The sequence below is a fragment of the Streptopelia decaocto genome (genome assembly GCF_964273445.1).
Source record: "Streptopelia decaocto genome assembly, chromosome: 14".
Taxonomy (NCBI): domain Eukaryota; kingdom Metazoa; phylum Chordata; class Aves; order Columbiformes; family Columbidae; genus Streptopelia; species Streptopelia decaocto.
The window spans coordinates 5,769,640-5,790,932 of NC_138669.1; the positions used below are offsets into that span (position 1 = coordinate 5,769,640).

Consider the following 21,293-nt stretch of genomic DNA (forward strand, 5'->3'; position numbering starts at 1 on the left):
GTCTGCACCCAGTTAATTGGAAAAGGCACCCAAGGACCCAGCCAGCCCCAGGTGAGCAGTGGCTGGCGGGGGGGACAGAGGGACCAAGGGGGAAGGACAGAGGGACCAAGGGGGAAGCATCACGAGTTCTGTCAGTGCATTGAAACGTGCATCGGAGCTGCCAACACTGCTGGGGTTCGTGACAGTGTACGTGACATTTTGGGGGCCGTATGTGAAGACACGACACTGACCGCTCCGCTGTCCCTCCTGCTGATGCTCCGCATTCCTTTGGTCAACGAACGCTCAGAGAACATTTTCCTTTACAAACCCCAGAGCCCAAATCCACTGTGCTCTATCACCGGGTAAGCTTCTGAACCGCTCAGCAGGATTTTAAAATGTAAGGAAAAGTTTCAGATGCTTTAAAAACAAAGTAGTGAATATTTGTAAACTACAGCCAAACATGTAAAACAACATTTCTTAGTTCTAGCTAGAAAAGTAATTCTATCACCTCACAGTTCAGTTTCAGCTACATTCAGGTCTAGGAATCTCCACATTCTTATGTAATGCCTTAAAGCAGCAACAGACGTTAAACAACAAAATTAAAAGTTCATCCAAAAAGTCTTACAAATAAAAAAAATTTGGTTTCTGTATCCTGCATGTTCAGTGTATGTAACCTGACCAGGGTCCCTTACACCTGCTGCTACAGTTTGGGGATTTTTGGCAGTTGCTTCAAGAGAGGTTTTGTTTGTTTAGGAAAAGCAATAATTCGCTCCAGTTCCAGTTTGTCTGCAGCAGCCGGCAGCTGCCTCCACGCTGACTGCTCAGCGAGTGCTGCCTTCCCAGCTCTAGGCTCAAATGGAATACTTAATGCTCTGGAGAAGACTTCTCGTCTCATCAGCTATGCACAGAGCTTCCTGCGCTGGGTAATTAAAGCTCTAGTGTCCATCATTTTCTACACGTCACTGCTGTTAGTCCCTTGAAAGAAGAGTTACCCTGCCAGGTTCTTTGGTTAAGGACATGTCCTGAGCAGTCCCTGCGGGGCCGGGCAGCCCGCGGTGCGGCGGGAGGGACAGTGCGGGGGTGAGTCCGGCGCGGTGCCCGTCCCCCTCCCGCCGTGGCCGCGCAGCGTCGTTACCAGCGAGACGAGGGACACTCTGTGCTACTCGCAGGCAAAGTAATCCTTGAGCGGGGAGAAGAGGTGCTGGATGACAGGGATGCTCCACGACCGCCCCAGCAGCTTCTGGCGAGCCCCGCGGCCCGTGCTGGGGACCTCGCTGTAGTGGAGGGGGAAGCCGAAGATCCTGCAGAGCAGAGGCAGGAGAGGGCTGGGTGAGGCTGCCCTGGCCCCAGTGCCACCGGCTGGGACACAACGTCCCTCTGCCCTGTCCCTATGTCCAGCCTGGGGCTTGCTCAAGACCCAGCCCATCTTACAATCTCACTGGGAAGAAGCTTCTCATTGCACAGAGTCCACGCTCCCGGCCAGCTCCCAGATTTTCTTGCCCTGAGCTCCAGTAAAACACGAACTGCTTTCCACCCGAAGCCCTCAAAGCACTCAGCACAGGCACCTAAGCTATTCCTGCTCTGCCCAGAGTCAGCAGAATCAGCCCAGGCAGCACAGGGACCGGTGGAGCAGCACCCACAGCTCCTATGGCCCCGTCCTGTGAACACAGGTACCCCGACAAACCATCCCATGCTCACCCCTGCGAACTGTTCTGCCCCAAGTGACTTAAACCCGCCTGTGGATGGGAAGCAAGAGCCCAGAGCCAGCTGGGGACTCAGGCTGTGACCATCCCGGGGAGTCCAGCCAGGAATGAGGAGCTCCGTGCTGCACCTGCTGGGCCATGGAAATCTATACGTGGCAAGTGTGAGCACGCGCCTCCCGCCCTGATGTGCCTGCGAGCTGCCCTGGGGCTCACAGCAAAGCCAAAGAGCCACCAGTAACCTCAGCCAGCAGTCTGCACTAGCACTGCAAGCTGGGGAGCAAAAACCAAACATTAAATATCTAAAGACAATAAGAAAATTCCTCCTCCCAGTTCTGCGTGTCAGATCCACATTCCTGCAGCCCTTCCAGCTTGGCCAAGGTCAATACATCGCTCTCTGAGTACCCAACGAGTTATTAGAGGTCATTTGCCATTAATACCAGAGCAGAGCAGCTCCTGCCAGCGCAGGCACAGGAGCCCTTTGCCCCCAGCAGCACCATCCTGAGCCACCCGAGAGGTGACCAGCTCAGGAGTGTCCCATGGGAAGGGTGCTCAGCGCCCTGGCAGCACTTTTGGAGGAGCCCTGTGCCTGTGTCCTGCGTGAGAGCCCCACAGACAATCGCCCCGGGCTGTTCCGTGGCCATGACCTGAGCCACCATCGCGCCGGCACTTCCGCCTCCTTACGGCAGGTAGAAGTTCAAGAGTAATTTCAAACGGTACAACTGACAAAGTAACATCTCGGTAATCACTATCTCACTTTCAAATACCTACATGCCTCTAGCTCAGCTTTAATTAAACCCTACCAAATACTGGCAATTTAAATATAAACAAGCAAAAATATTTAAACCCAGTCAGTGTTTATTGGTTGAGGCATTTGCTGTGCAAAAGCTCCAGTTTCTGTTCCTGGGAGTATTTGGTGTGCAGGACTGCTAGTAATCGGATTTTACCCTATTCCAAGTCCCTCTGTTGTGTTTTGCCATGAATTTGGGGTGCTGCGCAGTTTGAACAAAGTTTGGAGGAATGCAGTTTCACTTTGCTGCAGCCACCTGCCATAGCGTGAGCATCCCAGTTCACCACCAGCAAACCCCCCAGCACCGAGAGGGGCTGGAGCTGCTATATAGCACCCCCACATCAGCCGGGGGCTGACACAAAGGCCAGTGTAGGTCTGTACCCCACGCTGGACACAGCACGCAGCATCCTGCAGAAGCCCTGTCACTACTGCCTCAGGGACAGGGGACACTGCTGCACTTTTCCCACAGTCTCGTTATTGCTCATTAACAAGCACATTATCATGTGCACATCACTGCAGGGAACTGCGGCGAGCAGTAGATGCAGCTCTTTGGCTCCCAGGAGCTAGGCTTGGGGCCAAGGAGGAAAGAACTACACGAGCATCACAAAACATAACCAGGTGGCAGCGAACGATTAATCAGGATGGTGAAGAATTTACCTGTTCATCCCCGGGAGGTTGCCCCAGAAGTAGCGTGCTCGGTGGGCAGCCGTTATCTTGATAGCGTCAATCATCACCGGGTTGCACTGCAAGCCATGCAGGGAAAAGACAAGTTAGAGGCGGCAGGGGCTCTGGGCTCAGCCCCCTCCTGCATGGACAGCCCTTCCCTCTGCTCAGCAACCCGCCTGGAGGATGCACTCCAGACAAACGCTGTTCCACACACAGCACGGTCTGATGGGCCACATGGGCTCTCAAGCCATGGGCAGCTCTAATGAAAATCATGGATGGTTCAGTCCTGATTTTTCTGGGCCAGGATTGGGACCATCAGCCTCCGAAGGGGCTTTTACACATGGGGGTCCAGCTGACCCACAGCCCGTCTTGGCCACCACAGAGTTAAAAATCCTTTCCAGTCCCTGACCTCCCTCTGCCCAGAAATAACAGGCTGTTGCTCTGAACAGATGCTTTCTGCAAGGCTGGCAAAAACCTTCCCCCGCAGAACAGGGGGGTTAACCTGCTGAAATCCAATGGGATCCAGAGCCAAGACTAAAGTGATTCCTAACACAGGCATCAGGCATGGGGGTTTCCAGTGGTGGGGCCATATGAAACCACAGACCAACCCCCACAGCCTTGGCACGTGTGTCCTGCTTCGGTGCCACTCTCAAAGCCAGCAGCAATCCCTACCTCCAAAAACCGAGAAATGTCCCTCTTGTCATTGACTCTCATGGCCACCACATTCTCAAACATCCAGAAGAAGGGACGCTCCTCTCCTGCCTTGGGGCGAGCGTAGTTGAGCAGGTGGTAAAACTCAAAGAACAGCCTCCCAGTTCCTTCTGCAAGGGAGAAAGCCAGGGAGTAGGGTTGGGACCGGCTGTGGCACAGGGGCCACGCAACTGGCACAGCGACAGCCTGAGCATTGCAGGAGCCACCCCACGATCTGCAGCTCAGAGGGAACCACCACTGACCAAGCTGAGTGGTGCTGAATGGCTCCTGTGGTGCCTCCACATCCCAGAACACCTGAGGACACCCAGCCTCACAGAGGCACTTACCATAAAGCCCCTTCCTGGCTGAGCTGACGAGGGCTGGCTCGTTACAGGGGCTCCCGCCAATCACCAGGTCAAACGGACCCCACTCCTCGATCTGGAGCAAACAGACCCCCCATTAGGAGACAGCCCATAAGCAGGTCCCATTCCCCAGCAGGATGGGGGGCTGGTGGGTGAGACCCACGTGGCCACAGCACCAGGTTCCCCAGCCCCTGCGGCAGCAGAGCTCACATTTCTCTTGGTTATGTGCCTGACGTCGTGCACGTAGGTGATGTTGCCCTCGTGGCGCATGGTGCCCACAGCTATGGGGTCCTCACAGATCTCTGAGGCGATGTACTTCTCCACCTGGATGCCCAGGTCCTTCAGCACCAGGTACCCTGCCAAGGGACACAGCTCTGAGGCTGCCCGGCTTGGTTTAGTCTCACGGTCTCTTTCCTCGGCAGACAAGCTCGACGTGGCCACTTTTTCGTGTCCTAGGTGGGTGCAGTCACACAAGATTTAGGGATGAGCAAACAGGTCATTTTATGACCCATTCCTCCAGGCAGGTTTGCTCCCAGAAAGCAGAACTCCAGTGCTGAGGGAACCCAGTCAAACCACTTGCCCTCAGGCACATTTTCCCCTGAGCCCAGGTTACCAGCACTGCAGACCTCTCGCTTCTCAGCGACACCAACCACCCAAGAAAGCACTTGGTGCAGCAGGAACCTTGTGAGCAACATTCCCAACACCTCCCAGCATCACTCCCCCTCCACAACCCTGCCCAGCAGGAGGGGAGCGCCTGCTTTCATCCCCTTCCCATGGAGATCCAGCCCCTGCCCTTGTCCCTTCCACCCCACCAAGCTTTCAGACACAGGTTGAGGCCATGATACTGTTTATCCCCGACATCCAGTGCTGCAAGCAGCCAGGACGATGCTCTTCCAGTGCCTCACCTGTTGAAATGCCGTCAAATAACGAGAGCACTCGAATTGGTCTCCTCTTGGCTGGGGGGACTGTTGGGTAGATTTTGGGTGCAGCCTGCAATGGAAGGACAGCAATGAGCAGCAGATGCCGCAATGCTCTGCGAGGCCAAACCGTGGCTCTACAGGCATTGCTTCTGCCTTCAGGGCAGTGTCTGTGGGGTCAAGAGCCCAGCACCCTGGAGAGGCTGGAAGACAAAGACCAGGGCAGAGCCTGAGGGATCCTGAGCTGCTCGCCCTGCCCTCTGCGGCCCTTACGTATTCCTGTCCCTTGTCACTGGTGAAGAAGTCCTGCAGGCGGGTGCTCCAGTCCTGTCGGCGCTGCAGAACCCCATAGCTCCCCGCGGGCTGGCACATGTAGCAGTTCCAGGGCTCCTGCTCCTTTGCCTTGGCCGACGTTCCTCGCCCCACCAGCACCTCCAGACACTCCACGCAGAAGCACCTGCCCAAACCACAGCACCTCATGCCTGTCACCTCCAGAAACCAACCTCTCTGGGCTCTCCCCTGCCATGCACTGGAGCCCCCACCTCATTTTGCAGGATGTTTTCCCATCCACTATCCTGTTTTTTTAAGGCTGCTAATACAAGCTAGTGACCCTGGCGTGTGCAGAGCCTGCCCAGAGTCCCACATGATCCCAGTTCCCTGCACGTCCCCAGGGCTCTGCTGGGTCTCACGGAGCAAGGCCAAACCCACCTGCAGCAGCTGGCATTGCTGCAGAGCAGCAGCTCCTTGCCCTCGCAGCAGACGGTGCAGTAGGACTGGTAGCCGTCTTCGTCATACATGTAGAAGAGCTCCAGGAATCTATCCTAGCAAAAGGACACGGACAGAGGATCAGGATCTGTGCTCAGAGGGTGAACAGAGAACGCTGCTTCACGCCATCCCTGGTGCACGGTGAGAGCTCAGAGACACACATCCTTGGCACTTGCGCTGGCAAGAACATGCCAAGGGACAGTGCTGTGGTGGGTACAGCACGGCTAGGAGCTGGCACTGTCACCCCTCCGGTCCATACAGCGCTGGACTCCGCACCCCATCCCCAGCTCCAGCACAGCAGCTCTTACCCTGCAGGTCTGGCAGAGGCCCCCCTGGAAGAGCGGGTGGAAGGTGGCCGGGTTCCTCCTCCCACAGGACAGACAGCTGGCTGTGGGATAGACAGACACCCACTCAGTCCACGCAGGGACTGCACCCACCCCACATCTCTGCCCAACAGACAGGGCAAGCAATTACCTTCGAGACTCCCGCTGTTGTTTGTAACTTCGGAAACCATTTGCTCTTTATAAAAGCAAAAAAAGAAGAAAGATTTATGATTTCTCATGTAATAAACTTACAAGCACTCTACTTGTAGATGCCTTATTTCTTGCATGAAAACTGCTCCAGCTTTGCTGAGTGCTGCACAGAGAAGGCAGGCCATGGGCACATTAGAAATTTTGGTACAAAATCCATGTCCTTTCACTGCTGGAGATACAAGAACTCAAGCTCAAAGTAGCAATACACGACCAGTGGAGCCCAGCTTGCGGTGCCCTGTCTTGCAGTTGGGTTTGCTGGTGCCTTGTAAGGCACAGCTGACCAACACGAGACCACAAAAGCTTTTCATTTCAGAAAGTCATGGCCTCGGGAAGAGCCAAACCCTTTCCCAGAGGCTTCCCAGTGTTTGAGGCCACAGGGCCCAGGCCGTGCGACTCACCTCGGCTCTGGTCCTCCTCCGCGCGCTGCTCCTTGCCATTGTTGCAGGGGCTGCTCTTCAGCCTCTTGGTGGGGGGACACTGCTCGAGGGACAGCACCTCCTCTGTCCCATTCCGTAGGGCTCCGCTCTCTGCAAGGACGGGCAGCTCCTGGGGACAAGCCTTGGGAGCTCCCCAGGGCACAGGGGACATCTCCTGCCAGGTCCCACCACAGCCACACGCAGAGCCCGTCCTGCCCACCCCGGCTCCCCATGCACGCCCAGGGCTCCACCATGTCCCTGCCCTCCAGGAGCTGCTCCGAGGGCACTTTCCTATGGCTTTTTGCAATGCTGCTGCTGGAACCCCTGTGTGGAGCCCGGGGCCTTCTTGGCACCATCAGAAGCAGCTCAGCCATGTCCCGCTCATGCAACCCCCTCACCTGAGGCTTTGGGCGGCCGCAGCCCCTTCAGGCCCAGGGGTTTGAAGCCGGTGAGCGCCCAGTCAATCATGGGCTTCAGCTGCTCCTCCAGTGACTCCCCGGGGGCGGCTGCAAACATCTTCCCCGACCGGCTCCGGGCAACCTGCCCAGAGGAGGGATGGCATGGGCTGGGGCGGCCAGAGCAGCCCGGCTGCAGCGTGCAGGGCACATCTGCCATGTCCCCTCCCCACCGCAGACGCAGCCCGGCAGCCCCGGCACAGCGGCAGCTGCCGGATTCCCATAGCGGGTGTGTCACGCTCTTGCGCCTCCCAACTCTGCAACAAGCCCGGCTGTCGTCCCCATCCACCCTCCCCCGTCCATCCTCCTCCTCTCTGTCCCCCCAAGTCTGTCCGAACCCAGCCCGAACCCAGCCCGGGGGCAGGGACAGCCCAGCCCCAGCTCTCGCCCTGACTCTGCTCCCCAGCAAGCAGCAAGAAAAAGAAAAGGCAGAAGATGTGCCTGTGGGTTTGCAGCACCGTAACCCGGCCTGATGTATCATCCGTGACTGGGGATGAGACCCCAGGTGCTCAGCACCAGGCCCATGTGCAAGGGGCACCTGGCAGCAGCTCAGGACACAATGCTGGCCTAAGGCAGAGCCCCCACAGCCAGCCTGGCCTGGGGGTGTCCAGAGCAGCAGCAGCTACTCCAGAATCCCCCAGGATGAGCAGAGTTTGGCCCCATGGCTGCACTGGGAAACAATCCCAGCAGAGAAAGGAGGGTTTTCCCACAGACGTCTGCACATCGCCCCAGCAGACAGGGAAATGATGAGTCCTGGCCGGGCTGAGCACTCTGGGGCAATCCGCAGTGTGTCCAGAGCCAGGCCAGTGCAGAGCAGAGTGACAGCAGGGGCAGAGCTGGGGAGCCCTGGCCCAAACCCCACAACACACTGCCCGAGCTCTGCGGTGCTGGGCCCCACAGACCCCCTGCTCCCCAGGGGGACATCTGTCACAGCAACACGGCAGCTCCTTCGCTGGCTCCGCTGCACCAGCCGCCCTTGCACAGCCCGTGTGTCCCCGCACTCCCGGCCCCGGAGCCCAGCCACGTCCCCAGGCACCTCATCCACCCACCCAGCTCTGCTGTTACCTCCAGCGCATGGTATATGGCTCGTCGGTAGGAGACCAGCTTGTTAAATGTGGAAGAATTGAAATGCTGCCTAAAGGCCATGAGCCCCACCAGCTTGTCTGCAGAAACCTGGGAGAGAGTGACAAAAGTTTAAGAGCTGGCATGGGCATGGGCATGCCCTGCTTCAGCCGTGTCCCTCACAGCACCATGTGCCCCGCAGCACCGTGTCCCCTGCAGCACCATAACCCCCTGCTGCAGACCAGCCCTGCAGTGCAGCGGTTCCCAGCGTGGCTCTCACTCCATGGCGCTGGGCCATGGCCATGCAGCACTGCCAGGCCTTGTCTGGGCTGTGCAGTCGCACAGGGACACCCAGTGCTGGCTGTGCAGAGGGCGACATGCAGCAGAGGGAGCGGCGGCGGCAGCAGCATCATTGCACTTGTGTTGAGGATGGGTGCTTTGCACCCTCTGCTGGCACCACACGTCTGCCAGCACAGACACACAGCACAGACACCCGGCACGGTGCTTCCCCCACTCTGCCTGCAGCCCAGGGGAGGTGCGGGATGGCCGAGCAGTGACGGGCTCTGGAAGGGTGTGCCTCATCAGCCCTGAAGACCAGAGGCTGGACAAAACCCTGCGCAGGGGCCGGGCAGACATCCCCAGTGCTGGATCCTGCCACCAGCTCACAGTGGCCAGTCACTAGTTATAGACACCAGAGCCAGGAGAGCACATCAGAGCCTGAGGAACCACAGGGTCCCTGCCCAGGGATGCTGCAGCTGCGCCCACATCCAAAGCAGACCCAGAACGGGACAGACAGCAAAAACGTGCCGGGGAGGAGATGTCAGCCTGGGGGAAGCTGGGTGCAGGCAGGGGCAGGCAGCGGGCAGGGGCAGGCAGCAGGCTCACCTCAGAGAATTTCCCGTCTCCAAACCACTGCACCCAGCGCATGCCCGAGACGGCCTGGCGCTTGGCCGTGGCTCTGTAGGAGACAACAATTGCAGGCCACCAGGAGAAACCTTTGATCTTTCCCCAAACGAGCTCCCCAATTCCAAATTCCTTCCCGTCCTGAAAGCAAAAAAAGAGCACAACACAGCTCAGCCCAAAGCACAACAAACTCCCCGTTTTACCTGAGCAGGAGAGCCCTGGAGCATGCAGGAGCAGAGTGTCACTGTGGTGAAGCCACATGCTCGATCTCTGCACAATGACCTACAGAAGTTGCAAACCCGTCCCTCACAAAGCCAGCAGAACACGTCCCTGGCAGCGCTGGCTCCAGGCTCACAGCAGGCAGGAGCTTGGTGCTGCCTGCCCCACACCAAGCCTGGTGCCTGGCACGCACGGTGCAGTGTGTGCTTGGTCCTGCCAGCCCTGCTGGCACCGGTGCCTGTGCATGCCCGCTCCTGCCTGCCCAGGCTCTGCACACACCACAAAGCCATTCCTGCCACCGTGCACAGCAGCAGTGAGGAAGCTCTGGTAGCAGCCCCGATGATGGGGATGGGCAGGGCAGGCGGACAGCAGCTCCCTGGTTGATCCTGGGTGTCCCTGTGCAGATGAGGTCCTCCCGGCAAAGGGAACCCCTTCACAGGGCTTACAGCTCAGCTCGTCAGGCTGCACTCAGGGCACCCACGCTCCTTTTGTTCACACGGGGCAGAGCAAACACAGAAATGAGAAAAAGCTGAGCTGGGAATTGTGGCATGACCATGCCAAGGGCCTCCACCAAGCAGCGCGACGCACAGGAGTCTCCCCCGCCTGCAGAGCCCTCCTGCCCAGCTTTGTTCTACGATTAGGCACCCAATTATGCAGCAAGATGCAATTGCCCAGTTCCTGTGAGTCTGGGGCCCTGCCCTGCGCCCGCAGGCACTGAATCACTCTGCTCCTCCCCAGCAGCCCCAACAGGAGCATTTTCTGCGCACAGACCTGCCTGTCTGGCGGGCAGGGCAGGCACCAGCGCGGCGTGTGCCGCACACGCGTCCCGGGGCCCTGGGCGGCTCTGCAGCCCCACGGGCAGGGGCTCAACAGAACTGGTCCCCACACTGTCCCTGGGTCAGCATCAACCCCGCTGCTGCCACTGCCGATGGACGGGGACAGCCCAGTGCCATTGTACCGGGACAGGAGGGAAGGGCCCCCGGGGAGGCGGGGCAGAAGCAGCAGGGAGGGTTCCAGAGGGTCCCCTCGCCTGCAGGCTGGGGACAAACCAGAAGAGCTTGTTCAGCCTCACCCTGCAGCATCCCAGGCACAGGGTCTCAGTGCAGGAGCAGCGTTTGGCCTGCCCCGTACCTGGTACTCTTGGTCCATCCTCGCGTCTCTGCTCTCTGGCTCCTCAGTCCCCAGCTCGGCAGAGCCATTGGGCCCTTCCTGGGAGCTACTGCCCGAGATCGTGCTGCTGCTGCGGGACGAATCCTGCGAGTCCTCCTCTGTCAGGTCGATGGTCACGGGCACGGATGCAGCTGAGCGTCGCTTGGAGCTCTGTGCAGCGGAGGGATCAGAGCGTGAGCGCAGCAGGGCAGGGGGACAGGAGCAGGGGGAGCAGGGACCTGCCCCACGCCACCCCCAGACCCATGTCACTCCCAGCCCCTCAGCCAGGAACTGGAGAGCAAGAAGAGGGGAGATGGGGAGCAGGGATGCCACTGTGGTCAGGAATGGAGATGAGGGCCAGGACTGGGGTGTCTGAGGGATAACTGCTCTGCTTTTACTTGCAAGATGCACAGAAGCGGTGCAGCACTTGCTCTCATCTCTTTTCCTCTACTCGTTCACCCCAGGGTGATTCAAAGCACCCAGTTCCTAGCTAGGGCAAGCAACAGCACACACCTCCACTTCACAGGGGAAACTGAGGCACAGAGAGGCTGCAATATGCCTGAAGCGCCTTGGCCAGGGCACAGCAGATGAGCAGGGAAGCTCCAGCCCCAGCGCCTGCGCAGACCCTCACCCGCAGGGGAGCCGGCAGGTCCCTGAGCGTCTCCACGCTGTTTGGTTCCTTGATCCTCATCTCGTGCCGGGTCTGCCCCGCCTGGAAGATGAGTCGGACCGGGGGCTTCTGCCGGAGGCTGCTCTCCCAGCCCGCGCTGCCCCGGGGCCGCACCTGCAACCACAACAGAGGGACCGTGGCACAGGGGACAGGGACAGCCAGCACTCCACATCCTGAGAGCACGGGGAAGGCAGGAGCACAGATGGCTGCAGGAGCACCTCCAGCTGAGCGCCCCCGTAACCGTGCACTTCATAGCATCTCACCTCACCGGCTGCACAGCCACACTCAGGAGGAGCACCCAGCGCTGCAGCCACCAGCAGCTGCTTATGCAGCTTCTGTTCCAGCTGCTATGTGCATCCTCAGCTCTGCACTCCCATCCCCTCCCTGCCCGCAGCTGCAGCCATGGCCGGGGGGACTGCGGCCCCCGCAGAGCAGCCATCCCAGGCCAGCCCTGTTCACTGGTGCGGGTGCTCTCACAGCACGGGTGCTCTGCCGAGGCACCCAGGGCAGCTTTTCGCCTGCGGTTTCAGCAGCCACAGTTTACAAACAGTCTCACCCAGGCACGTTTCCTGCATCCGGCATGAGCGTGTTTCAAATTGAAATGAGATTTTGCAAGTGAAGAGCCCCAAACCCAACATAGTGGGAAAGCAGAATTTTCCCCCCGGTTGGATTTATGGCTCTTTCTTTTGGAAGCTGCCTCATCACAGGCAGATCTCCAACCTTGGGGTTTTATTTCAAAGTCAAAACAATAAAGCCAGGGGGCAAAAAATGTTTCCAGGCACTGGAGGTTTGTCAACCTAGTCAATAAAAGGAGGGGGGAGCAAAACTGGGATCCAGCCCCAAAGCAGCTAAAACCAGGCCACTCCCAGAGTGGGAGACATGAGGTGTTTCAGTCCATCCATACGGCCAAGACTTTTTAAAGAAAATATCAGCATAGTAATTATTAGACTTCTGCAACACACAATGGGCATCGCTGCATCACGCACCTCACCCTCCTGCTGCTGCTGATCAAGAACTTGAAAATGAAAACAAATCTTGTAAATGAATATTGCACATCTGCCATTGGATTGTTGCCCCACCATGAGAGCTGCCCGGGGAGATCAACCTGGGAGACAGGAGTAGCTGGGGGGGCACTCACCTCCTGCGTGCCCGCCAGGGCCAGCGGCCAGGCCAGGTCCTCCTTGGCGAGCTCTCCCTTGCTGTCCCTGCTGCTGCTCTTCAGGGCCGGCAGCCCCAGGGCCCTGGCATCTGCGCGGGGACAAGGCAGAACAGACGCAGCTCCGTCAGCTGCCCTGGCCGTGCACTGCCCACCCCGCACCCAGCAGCAGGCTGTGGTGTGAAGGAACCAAAACCTCATCTTGGAGAGATGTGGCCAACAGTAGAAGAACAAGCAGTGCCCCCGAGGGTCCCCATCATGGTACTGCGGACACCGGCAGTCCTAAATCGCACACCCACCCCAAAACCGGGAGGGACTCTAACAGCAAGTGTGGGGACATTCTTATATGCCTTGTTCCTGAAAGCTCAGAGGCACAAGGAAACACTCCCACTATTCAGGGCTTGTCACCAGTTCATTTAAAACCCAAGTGCTGGGATTTGGGGACCATGACCAGCACAGCCCTGGAGCCGTGGTGCAGCTGGCAGCACCCTCAGGTGGGTGGGGGTTCCCCACGCCTCCCCCCAAAAGCCAACACCCCAGCACAGCAGCCCTGCCCACAGAGGCTCATTGCCACAGCCTGGCTGTGCTGCCGGAGCCATGGAGGGATCCTGGCTGTGGCCACCACACTGCAGCCCCCAGGAAGCCTTGGGGATAGCGGCTGGGGGATCCCTGGCCCCGCACACCCCAGGCACAGCACATCCCGACTCACCAGGAGTGCTGGGTTTGCCATTGGCCTCCAGAAGAAGGGCAGGCGTATTGTTAGCGGAATTGGTGCAGTCCCCGTTGATGAGGATCAGCTCTGCCCTGCAGTCTGCTGCATCCCGGCCGTGGTTCTTATCATTTTTCATGGTCGCCTGTGGAAGCCAGAGTGGAAATTTAGGCGTGCAGAAAGCCCCAGGGAGACAAAGCAGCCAGCGCAAGCTTTTCAAGCCAGCCATAACTTCTCCTGCCCTTAGCAGAGGGATCTGCCTGCATACAAACCTGGAGTGATACCAGGAGCCGTTGGGCACCTTTCCACAAACATAGTGGCCCTAAAGATCCATCAGCTCCAGCAAAGAGAGGCCCTAGACACAACCTGCTCGCCCTTCGGCAAGCACTGGGGCTTTTCTGCAGGGCTGCCCCGGCCCCACCATGCATACGCTGTGGAGTGCCCAGTGCTGCCCAGCTCTGCCACAATGGCCATGGCTCCAGAACCTGCCTGGAGGGAAACGGCGTTTCCCAAACACCCACAGGGACCAGGGGACACCCCCAGCCCTGGCACCAGCCTCGTTGTGCTCCAGATGCCCAGTGTTCCCAGCTAGCCCAGCACGCCCAGCAAACCCCAGCGCGCCCAGCAAACCCCAGCGCGCCCAGCAGCGGGCGGGCTGTGCGAGCAGCAGCGGGACGCGCAGGCAGCTCACCATGGGGGCAAAGTCCTGGCGCCCACAGCAAGTTCAGATCCCCTGAAGGAAGAAAGCTCCTCCTGTCCCAGGGTGCAGGGGCAGGGTGGGGATCTGTGCTGGCGTCCCCTGCCCCAGCACTGCTGCTGTGCAGAGAAATCCCAGACGTCCCCCCGGGAGAGGTGGGACCTGCCCTGCCTGCACCCGATGCCTCTGGCTCCTGCCGATGCCCTCTCTGGATCCTGATTTTGGAAACAGGAGCTCCCGGGCTCTCCCAGAGGCACTCGCGACGGCACTAACGAAGCTGCCTCATTGCTGGGCTATGGATCTGTGCTGCAACTTGCCCACTCGCCAGCAGTCATATTTCAGGAGCACGTAACTCGGCTTGGCGAGCTAAGGAGCAAACAGGGTTCTTTCTACCCACCTAAGGCCCCGTCAGGAAGCAAAATCAACCCCCAGCAGCCCTGAAGAAACCCCCACCTCTGCCCCACTGCCCCCTCCCTGCACTCTCGCCCAGCATTGCCTCCAACTGCTTCCCTAACAATCGGATTTCTGCTTTGAGATCATCTGTCAGCACCTCTGGCAAACAAAGACCAGTCGGGGTTTGATGTTTCAGATGCCAAGGACAGTGTTAAAACCTTGATACCATTCAAACATGAAGGCAAACAGGTGTCCAGCACCCACCTCTGCAGGGCAGAGCCCCCAGGGACATGTCCTGTCCCCCCAGACATGTCTCCTCAACAAAGGGACAAGGAGAAGACTGGCACCAGAGGGAGTCTGAAGCTGCTAAACCCTTATAGTTGTGTGCAGAAATCCCACTGCTGCAGCACATCTGCTCCCAGACCCAGCAACAATTCCTGGGAGCTGCCCAGACTTGCCAGGCTGCCCCGGCCCCCCCCCGGCTCTGGATGCTCAGGGTGCAGCACATGGTGCAGTGGCAGCCGGGTCAGCTCCTCCAGGGTCTGTTCCCCCTGCCCAGCCTGCGATTCTGCAGAACGGCAGTGACCACAGACAGCAGCGATGCTGCACATTTCACAAAAAAAAAAACAAACAGTGAATCTGCACCCCCCCAAAGCTCCCCCAGGACCTTCAGAGGACCTTTGCATTTGGTCCTTTGTCAGAAGCCTGTTCAGGAACCTCAGATGGAGCCTGAGCCCAGAAGATTCAGCCTTGCACCTCAAAATGGCTTTTCCTTGCTCAGCCCCAGGGATGCCTGGTGCCCAGCACAGCCCAGCTTGTTCATGTCCCTGCCAGCCCTGCGCTGGGGAGGAGACCCAGCGGCCAGTCTCTCCTCTCACCCCAAGCAAAGGACGGCCCTGCCAGCTGCTCTGCAGGACCCGCAGCTGGGACCCAGCACCCCAGGTGGCAAACTCAGCTTTGCCGAGTGCTCAGGGAGCTCTGACATTGTCTTTGTTCGGATCATACAGCGGGGCAAATTAGTTCACTTTGGAAGCAATGGCTCCCTGGCAGAGCTAGAAACCTCCACAGCTGGGCTCCTTGGTCCGTGGGACCCGAGCACCGGTGTGAGCACCAGCATTTTGGCTCACGAGGCAGGCAGGGCCGGCAGCCGACGGCAGGAGCAAGGGATGCATGCACAGCAGCATACACACTGCCCGCTCCTTGCGCTTCTCCAGCTGCACCGAGATCACTCGAGGACATCCCATCACCATCCTCCGATACACCAGCAGGAAAGCAAACATCACACCACGACCTAAACTGCAAAGCCAGTTAAAGTCTCACTTTCCCAAAAACCTGCACCGAGGCAGCAGGACTGCAGCACCGTCTCCTCTCGCTGCTGCTGTTTGCACCGAGCGCTGACACCACACACCCAAGCCTGTCCTGCCTGGCGGCAAGATCTCTCGCCAGAGCCACCGTCCTCGCACGCATCACCACCTTCTGCCTGGGAGGAAGGCTCAGCTCTTTGTCCTCGCCTCCCCTCGCAGGACTGCACACCGACATGTGCACACGGGGCATGACGAAAATAACAAGAAACAGAGCACTCCCCTCACATGTTGTCTCACGGGAGGAGGAGAAAAACAGCACTGCAGTGTTTGCATTGCTTAATGCCCTGCAAACATCCAGGCATGCACTACAGCCACACGCTTCGGACAAGAACCCACGGAAAACAAAATAATGCAGAATTCCAGCTCTGATGCTCAGAGCTCCCCAGTAGCCTGGCGCCAGCGGCAGCCCCGGCACTGCGTGGTGACCAGGACGTGTCCTGCAGTGACACCCCACAGAGACAATGAACCCGCCGACTCCAGATCCCGCCCTAGTTTTGCAATACCAGTTTCTTTAAGGTTTGCCAAACTGGTTAAAGACTATGCCACAATATTAACTGCTTAGAGAGGCTCGGGGCTGCTGCCCAGCTGAGCTCCCCAGCTGCCCCGGTGGGCAAGGCGGCCATGCTCACCTGCGGGGTATCCGGCGGGGCTGTGGCCCCAGACCCCGTCCCCCGGCTGCTCCCCCAGCCCGGCTGGGGCACATTTCAGTTTTCTTCCTTGAGAAAACAGGCTGGCCCTTATCAGGTGTGTTCCCCAGTAGGTGGAGAGATTGCAGGGGAGACGGGCGGACTTTGCCTCCAGACAGGGGCATGCATATCAAAAGGCTGGAGGGAAGCATTCTACATGATGGCTGGGATGGCAGCCATCACCCAAGCCCTGTTTGAATAACAAAAAGAAATAAAGGACCCCAATTGTTGGGGCTCACTCCCTCCAGCCTGGCTCCTGCCGAAGGGCTCTGGGCTATCTCATGCACAGAAATTGCCTTTAACTCTCCCCAAACTGAGCATTTTCCTCTAATCCTGGGAAGAAAAGAGTTGCAGGGTTGGCAGTTTAGTAAGAAAGGGAGCCCATTTGGGCAGATGCTCATTAAGAAGGGCAGGCTCTCCCTCCCCTGCCCGTTTCCTGTGCCTGGCCCCTCTCCGGCTCTCACCACGCTCCGGCACTTCCCTCCATTTTCCCCCCGTTTCCTTTCCTGCCCTCCTGCCCGCTCCGCTCCCCGCCGGACCCCAGCAGCCCCTTGCGGCCACCCCCAGGCTCCAGCATGTCACCCGCTGCCTTTCAGCAAAGCTGGGTTGAAAGAAAAGAAACAAAAAACAAACCGGCCCCTCCTCTCCCAGTGAAGACCAGGCCTGAGAAGTCTCCTGGGCAGCCACCATCACAGCCAGCCGCTGCTCCAGCCGCTCTAGGCTCTTTACCATGCTCATCTCGGTCCCGTCCCGCCGAGCTGAGCCACGCTGGCTCGCCCGAGCCCCCTGCCCAGGGACGTGCCCGACGTGGGCAGGGCTGGGTCTGCGGGGGCTCCGCCGTCGTGCAGGTGGGTCTCGCTCAGCAGTGGCAGGTCCTCTGTCCGGAGCGGTCACTGCTTCATCGTTTCCCTGCACAAAAGGAAATAATGCTATGACAATGACACCTCACTGTGCCCGTCTCCCCCTGCCTGGCCTCTTACTGGGGGGCACAAGCCTGCAGCCCTCCCCACAGCCGGGGACTGGAACACTTTGGCTTATTCCTCCTCATTAGAAATCAGGAACCTGGAGACAGAGGCAGAAGACGCTGGTCCTGCCACAGGGGCAGCACACTCCAGGCCACTCACTCCTTCTCCCCCTTTCCAAGGGAGGTCAGTGCAGCACCGGTGAGAGCCCCCTGCCCAGCCCTGGCCGCGGTGCCCCCGCGGTTCCCCTCTCTCACCCGGACTCCCGGGACTTGTGCCCCACATTGGGGCCACTTCGGGGCTTATTGCTCTTCTGCCAATGCTCTCCCTCCCCTGGCTCTACCTCCACCGGAGCTTCTCCCCGGGCTCGGGAGGAGGAGGATGCCGGCAGAGCTCCCCGCGGGTCGGTACCTGCCGGCGGGGCCGGTGTCCGGCAGCTGCCCGCGCCCCGGCTCCGGCCACCCCCGTCCCTCTGTTCCCAGCCTCCGGGGAACTTCACGCCGGAGGCGCCGGCCGGAGGCTGCTTTCCTGCGAACAGAGAGAAAGCGAGATTCACTGACAGATCGCTGCCCCGAGAACCGAAAACAAAGGTATAGAGCCCCGGCAACGCTGCCGCCGCATCCCGGGCTCCCGGAAGCCCTCCCCGTGCCCCTGCCTGGGGGCGGCGCTGCCCGGGGCCCGCCGAAACACGGGCGGGGTAACCCCGGCCCTCAAAACCCCTCCCCGCCCCGAGGCCACCACTTGCCGTTCCACCGACGGGAACCCGAGGCTCCGGGGCTCTGCCGTGCTCCCGGGCTCTACCCCCGCCCCGGGGCCCCTGCCCGTCCCGGCATCGGGGGACACCAGGGGTCCCCAGCGCCCGTCCCGACCCCGCCGTGACAGCCACGGGACGCGCCCCCGGGGTCCGCGGCCGCCGCGCCTCCGCGGGAAACTCCGAAAGTCGCAACGGGAGCCGAAGAGGCGGGGGGGCCGGCAGGGCGGGAGGGAGCCCGGCCCGGGGCTGCGGGCGCGCCGAGCCCCCCGAACCTGCCCCGGGGCGGAGCGGCGGCAACAAGTGGCGGAGGGGGCGGCCCAGTTCGCCCGGTGCCCCGAGCCCCCGGGGCGGAGCGCCGGCAGTCTCCGGGAACCGGGCGAGGGGCCGCTCGATCGGCCGGGTCCGGAGCGCTCCCGCAGCACCGTCCGGTGCTCCCGGCCGCGTCCCCACCCGCCCCATTGTCCCCCGCCGCCACCGCGCACAACAAAGCCGCCCACGAGGATGCGCCGCGGCTCCGGCCCGGTGCCTCTGGCCCCTCCGGTCCCCCCGGTGCCCGGCCCCGCGCTCACCTGCGCCGCGGCGGGACGCGCCGTCCAGCGGGGCCGCGCCACCGCTCGCCACCGCCCGCGCCCCGGCCGGCCCCCGACAGCCCCGCGCTCCGGTTACATGGCGCTTTAACCCTGCCCGTGCTGGGCAGCTCCTCCTCCTCCTCCCCTCCGCCCCACGCCCGCCGCGCCGCACGCCGGGGGAGGGGAGGGGAGCAGGGGGTCCACATCGCACCCCCCTGGGCCCCTGCGGCCCCGGGCCGCATCCCCTGGGTCCCTTGCATTCCCCCGGGGCCCGCACGCCCCGGGGTTCCATACGCCCCCCACACGGCTCCGCACTCCTGGTCCCCCTGTTTTCCCCCCACAGCTCCACATTCCCGCAGTGCCCCGCACCCCGCGGCCCGGCACCCTCCAGGGCTCCGCGTTCCCCAGCCCGGCGACCCGGTGTCACCCCACTGCTCTGCATCGCCCGGGACTCCGCAACGCCCAGTGCCCTGCATCCCCCCTCCGGTGCACCGCATCCCCCCGTCCCGGTGCCCCGTATTCCCTCCCCAAAGCTCAGCATCCCTCTCCCGGGGCTCCACAACCCCCCGATGTCTTGCACCCTCCTGGGGTTCGCCATTCCCTGGTACCCGCAGGCACCTCGGTGTAGCCCCCAGTGCCCGTCATCCCCCCAGGGCTCAGCATCCCTATGGGGCTCGGGGCTCGGCCCTCGGAGCCCCCTGGCAGCTCAGACCGCTGCAAAGCAGCCCCCCGGGGGTGAGGGGGCACCCCGGAGCCGGGCAGAGCCCTGGTCCCACCAGCCACCCCTCTGCCCACCGGCTTCCCTCAGCTCTCTGCCCCTCGCAGCGCAGCATGGCGTGGGCAGACAAAGCCTCACAAGTTTTACAGTCAGCTTTTGGTTGGTTGTTCTTTCCCTTTCCTGTACAGAGGCAAGACACTGGCGAGGGCTGTGCTGGGGACCAGGAAAACAGTCTGTGCCTCTCCTGCCCAAGACAAAGCATCCAGAGTCCACGTGGGGTATAATCTTCTCTGCTCACTTGCTGTTACTTCTAGATACCACAGAAAACTACAAAACAGTAAGAAGAAATAATATTATTATCCTGGTGTGATAGAAATAAGCTTTCAAGGCCAAGAGGAAAAATGCATCAGTTAGTCAAAATATCTGAAGCCTGTGGGAAGTGCCTGGACCAGCCCGAGGCCTGTACAGCAGGTTCCCCCAGACCACCCCTCCAACGCTCGAAACACGAGCGTGAAAAATGTGGCTGTGTTTGCAAAAAAAGCCCTACAAGTGAACGAGAGGGCCGAGAAATCTGGTCTTGGGGAACACTGGAGATTACAGTGCAAATAAACACACATTGCATAAACCTATAGCTAATTTGCAACTCTGTCAAGCAGATTAAAACCAAGCAGACAGATTTTACTCCTGTTTGTTTTTCCAAATTTGGGAAAGCAAAATGCTTTTTGCAGGTTGTGCTCATTAGAGTTTCTAAGGCACTATTGGGGTGGAATTAGCCCGTGCTTCAAGCATCCATAGGCTCCTCTCCCTTTCTACGGAAACCTTCCTGCCTCTGTTGGCCTCGCTGACCTGCCATCAATCTCCTGCCCAGCTGAAACGCCTCTTTCTGTCTCTTCCCCTCAGTTATCATTTAATTCAGGAGAGCACACTGCATACTGGTTGTGAAAAAGGCCTGGTACCAAACAAAGCAGCTATGGTCAGATTATGAGCCAAGCCCTGACCCTTTTGCCTGTCTCTGCTATACACAACCACAGAGAGATGCTGCAAGTTTATTTCTTAACAGTCACAAGATTTTCTATGTCATCTCACGGGTAAAACATGGACCTTTAAAGAGGAGTTTGTATTTAGGCTCCTGACAGGCATTCCTGGTACCTTGTGTCAGGCTCTTGGCTGCTCCCACTGAACCAGGGTTTACAGCCAGCAGCCTCTGCCAGGCAGGTACCAGAGCAACCCCAGCACCGCTCCCTGGCAGCCCCACGTTCTGCAGCACCACAGGACATGGCCCTGGGGACAAAGCTCCTCCACTCCATTGCTGAAGTGGCAGCAAGAAGCCGGGGAGCACAGCCAGGGCTGCACGTCCCCTGCAGACTGTGCCATGGACACATCCCTCCCGTGACAGAGTGACTCCCGTGGGCAGCACAGCTGGGCTGCCCAGCGCTTCAGCCAGAAATCACCCGGCGAGAAAAGCCATTTCCACGCCTGGCCAGCCACCTTCGGCCATTATTTCAAATCCATGGAGCCGGTGATCGACCCACTGCAAGAGCCACTCTGTCACCATCAAAACAGAGTCAGGCAGGACTGGCAAAATCAATTCACATCAGAAGTGACTCCTCATCTTCCACAATTAACGCTTCCCAGGGTCTGTGCCAGCCCTTCCACACGCAACTTGGCACTCCCCACCCTGAATCCTCCTCCTCACCAAAAGCTGCTCAGCAGTTGCCTTCTCTGCAGTGTCCTCAGGTTATGGCACCAGGCCCAGCTCCTCTCTGTCCACCTTATTCTCTCACTTCAAATCTCTCCCTAAAACTTTCTTTTGCCATCCTGGTCAGGCAAAACAACGCTGTCCCCTGCCCAGAGCTATGCTCTGGCCCCCATCACCGCTGCCTCTTGCTTTGCACCCAAGTGTTTGAGCCAGAACCTGCTCCATGTTTCGTAAGCACCGTGCCTGGAGATTCTAAACAAATAAAGCCATTGAGCAAATATGTGTCATTGCCTACAGCCGTCAGCAGTGC

At 59.7% G+C, this 21,293-nt stretch overlaps 1 protein-coding gene across 8 annotated transcripts in view; it reads right to left on the reverse strand.

The window, feature by feature from the left end:
- Positions 1 to 93: 93 nt before the first annotated feature.
- The window catches only part of DNMT3B (DNA methyltransferase 3 beta), a 37,925-nt gene continuing 16,725 nt past the window's right edge, over positions 94 to 21,293 (reverse strand). For 3 of the 8 annotated variants that reach the window (XM_082065489.1, XM_082065486.1, XM_082065488.1), the window contains exons 3-21: positions 17,655 to 17,771; positions 16,915 to 17,190; positions 13,142 to 13,286; positions 12,415 to 12,524; positions 11,238 to 11,390; positions 10,589 to 10,777; positions 9,221 to 9,379; positions 8,339 to 8,446; positions 7,217 to 7,358; positions 6,801 to 6,929; positions 6,344 to 6,388; positions 6,178 to 6,257; positions 5,813 to 5,925; positions 5,378 to 5,561; positions 5,093 to 5,177; positions 4,398 to 4,543; positions 3,808 to 4,263; positions 3,127 to 3,212; positions 94 to 1,280 (exon numbers count right to left, since the gene is read on the reverse strand). In XM_082065489.1, the coding sequence (XP_081921615.1) occupies positions 1,139 to 1,280; positions 3,127 to 3,212; positions 3,808 to 4,263; positions 4,398 to 4,543; positions 5,093 to 5,177; positions 5,378 to 5,561; positions 5,813 to 5,925; positions 6,178 to 6,257; positions 6,344 to 6,388; positions 6,801 to 6,929; positions 7,217 to 7,358; positions 8,339 to 8,446; positions 9,221 to 9,379; positions 10,589 to 10,777; positions 11,238 to 11,390; positions 12,415 to 12,524; positions 13,142 to 13,286; positions 16,915 to 17,019 (2,577 nt within the window). In that variant the 5' untranslated portion in view covers positions 17,020 to 17,190; positions 17,655 to 17,771 and the 3' untranslated portion in view covers positions 94 to 1,138. Of the gene's footprint in view, positions 1,281 to 3,126; positions 3,213 to 3,807; positions 4,264 to 4,397; positions 4,640 to 5,092; positions 5,178 to 5,377; positions 5,562 to 5,812; positions 5,926 to 6,177; positions 6,258 to 6,343; positions 6,389 to 6,800; positions 6,930 to 7,216; positions 7,359 to 8,338; positions 8,447 to 9,220; positions 9,380 to 10,588; positions 10,778 to 11,237; positions 11,391 to 12,414; positions 12,525 to 13,141; positions 13,287 to 16,914; positions 17,191 to 17,586; positions 17,632 to 17,654; positions 17,772 to 18,566; positions 18,660 to 21,293 lie in introns of those variants that run through there. The other 5 variants (XM_082065491.1, XM_082065490.1, XM_082065487.1 and 2 more) reach the window with 5 other exon arrangements.